At 62.8% G+C, this 2554-nt stretch overlaps 1 protein-coding gene across 1 annotated transcript in view; it reads left to right on the plus strand.

The window, feature by feature from the left end:
- Positions 1-2554, plus strand: part of CERK (ceramide kinase) — a 39603-nt gene that overhangs the window by 36629 nt on the left and 420 nt on the right. Inside the window, exons 15-16 of the mRNA XM_014533160.1 lie at positions 7-120; positions 632-837. Of these exons, the coding sequence (XP_014388646.1) occupies positions 7-120; positions 632-837 (320 nt within the window). The remainder of the gene's footprint in view (positions 1-6; positions 121-631; positions 838-2554) is intronic.

The following is a 2554-nucleotide window of genomic DNA, read 5'->3' on the forward strand; positions in this document are numbered from 1 at the left end:
GGCGCCCTGCCCGGGCGGAAGCGAGCGGCCTCTTGTGTTCCAGGTGCTTCGTCTGCAGGCAGAGCAAGCAGCAGCTGGAGGAGGAGCAGAAGCGGTCGCTGTACGGTCTGGAGGGCTCGGGTACGTCGGGCGGCTCTGTCCTCTCGGGCCCCTTGTGCCGTGAAGGTCAGGCGGGAGTCCTCAACCCCCTCCCGCCGTGCCGGCCCCTTGCTGTCGCTCCAGCAGCTGCACAGGCTGCGGGCCTGGCCCCAGGGAAGAGAGGTTGGGAGCCGCTCGGCATCGCCGTGGCTGGTGCGCCTGGTCTTGGCCCCCGGAGTGGGCCCGCGGTGTCTCTCTGAGGGCTTGTGGGGATGCCTTGGGACAGGAGTGGGCACGGCCCTGGGCTGCACAGTCACCGGATGTTACCCTTGATCTCAGTCGTGAGAAAATGTGGCTCGTTCTCGGCTCCCAGGCCACAGAGTCCGAGGGCGGCCAGGTCAGGGCCCCGGGGGAGGGCCAGGAAGTGTCCCGGTGAGCACATGGCCTCCGTGGCAGTTTCCTTAGTGTCCACGCCAGACGTGGGTGCACGTGGCCCGTCCTGGGCGTGGCCCGGATGGACCCTGAGCGTGGCCCGCTGCTCCTTCTGCTGCAGAGGAGGTGGAGGAGTGGAAGGTCATCTGTGGGAAGTTCCTGGCCATCAACGCCGCCAACATGTCCTGTGCTTGTCCCCGGAGTCCCCGGGGCCTGTCCCCGGCCGCCCACTTGGGAGACGGGTCTTCTGACCTGATCCTCATCCGCAAATGCTCCCGGTTCAACTTCCTGAGGTTCCTCGTCCGGCACACCAACCAGGGCGACCAGGTGAGTGTGAGCGTGCTGCGGGCCCCTGGGCGGGTCTTACTCGGTGCAGAGCTGGCTCCATGGGCCCCTGGGCGGGTCCTACTCAGTGCAGAGCTGGCTCCATGGGCTGCTGGGCAGGTCCTACTCAGTGCAGAGCTGGCTCCCTCAGACTGTTGGGCGGGTCTACTCAGTGCAGAGCTGGCTCCATGGGCTGCTGGGCAGGTCCTACTCAGTGCAGAGCTGGCTCCATGGGCTGCTGGGCAGGTCCTACTCAGTGCAGAGCTGGCTCCATGGGCTGCTGGGCAGGTCCTACTCAGTGCAGAGCTGGCTCCATGGGCTGCTGGGCAGGTCCTACTCAGTGCAGAGCTGGCTCCATGGGCTGCTGGGCAGGTCCTACTCAGTGCAGAGCTGGCTCCATGGGCTGCTGGGCAGGTCCTACTCAGTGCAGAGCTGGCTCCATGGGCTGCTGGGCAGGTCCTACTCAGTGCAGAGCTGGCTCCATGGGCTGCTGGGCAGGTCCTACTCAGTGCAGAGCTGGCTCCATGGGCTGCTGGGCAGGTCCTACTCAGTGCAGAGCTGGCTCCATGGGCTGCTGGGCAGGTCCTACTCAGTGCAGAGCTGGCTCCATGGGCTGCTGGGCAGGTCCTACTCAGTGCAGAGCTGGCTCCCTCAGAATGTTGGGCAGGTCCTACTCAGTGCAGAGCTGGCTCCCTCAGACTACTCGGTGCAGAGCTGCCTCCCGCAGACCCCTGGGCGGGTCCTACTCGGTGCAGAGCTGGCTGGTGCAGACCCCTGGGCGGGTCCTAGTCGGGGTTCCTTCCGTGTGAGCCCGTCACTGAGCTCCTGGAAAGAAGGCCGATGGGTGTGTGTTCCGCCCCTTTCACTCAGTCACAGTGGCTCCTGGTAAATCTCAATAAAAAGCACAGACTCCGAGCGCAGAGATGAGGAGACGGAACGTCTGTGTCATCCTGTCTCCGCTTCCTGTTTAAACAGAACAAAGCGACCCGCTGACATCTGTGTGGCCCTGCGGGTGGCTCACAGGCACCATTCGGCTCCTGAGCCGGGGCTGGGGACACCCCCCCGCCCCGTCTCCCCACCGTGGCCCTGCCCGGCCACTGCTGTCCTTGCAGTTAGGACAGGGAGACCCCAAGCCTGCCTGGAACATGCAGAGAGCGGGGCCAGTCATTTGCTTTTTTTTTTTTTTAAATCTTCACCCGAGGGTGTTTTCCCATTGATTTGTAGAGAGAGTGGAAGAGAGAGGGAAAGGCAGAGAGAAACATGGATGAGAGAAACACATCGATTGGTTGCCTCCTGCATGAGCCCCGACCAGGGACTAGGCCGGGAGGAGCCTGCAATCAAGGTACGTGCCCTTGACCGGAATCAAACCCGGGACCCTTCAGTCCACAGGCCGACGCTCTATCCATTGAGCCAAACCGGCTAGGGTGCAATTTGCTTTTTATTTTTTTAAACTTTAGTTATACTAGTGAAAATACTCCTCCAGTAGTGCTTTTCTGAGGCTCTTTAACTAGTTCTTGTGAAAAAGATAAAAGAATTCCACCAGGCCCTGCTCGGAGCTCCTGGGTTCCTACAGGCGGTCACCGTGGCCGCCACGGCGGGTCCCGGGGCTCAGTGGTTAGCCAGGTGCCTGGAAAGGCAGGGCCCAGACTCCTGTCCACCTCAAGCCGCCCACTCACTGGGCAGCACGGCCGGCAGCACTGGCAGGGCCCCATCCTGCAGG

Source organism: Myotis brandtii, unplaced genomic scaffold, assembly GCF_000412655.1.
Source record: "Myotis brandtii unplaced genomic scaffold, ASM41265v1 scaffold952, whole genome shotgun sequence".
In the NCBI taxonomy this organism is placed as follows: Eukaryota; Metazoa; Chordata; class Mammalia; order Chiroptera; family Vespertilionidae; genus Myotis; species Myotis brandtii.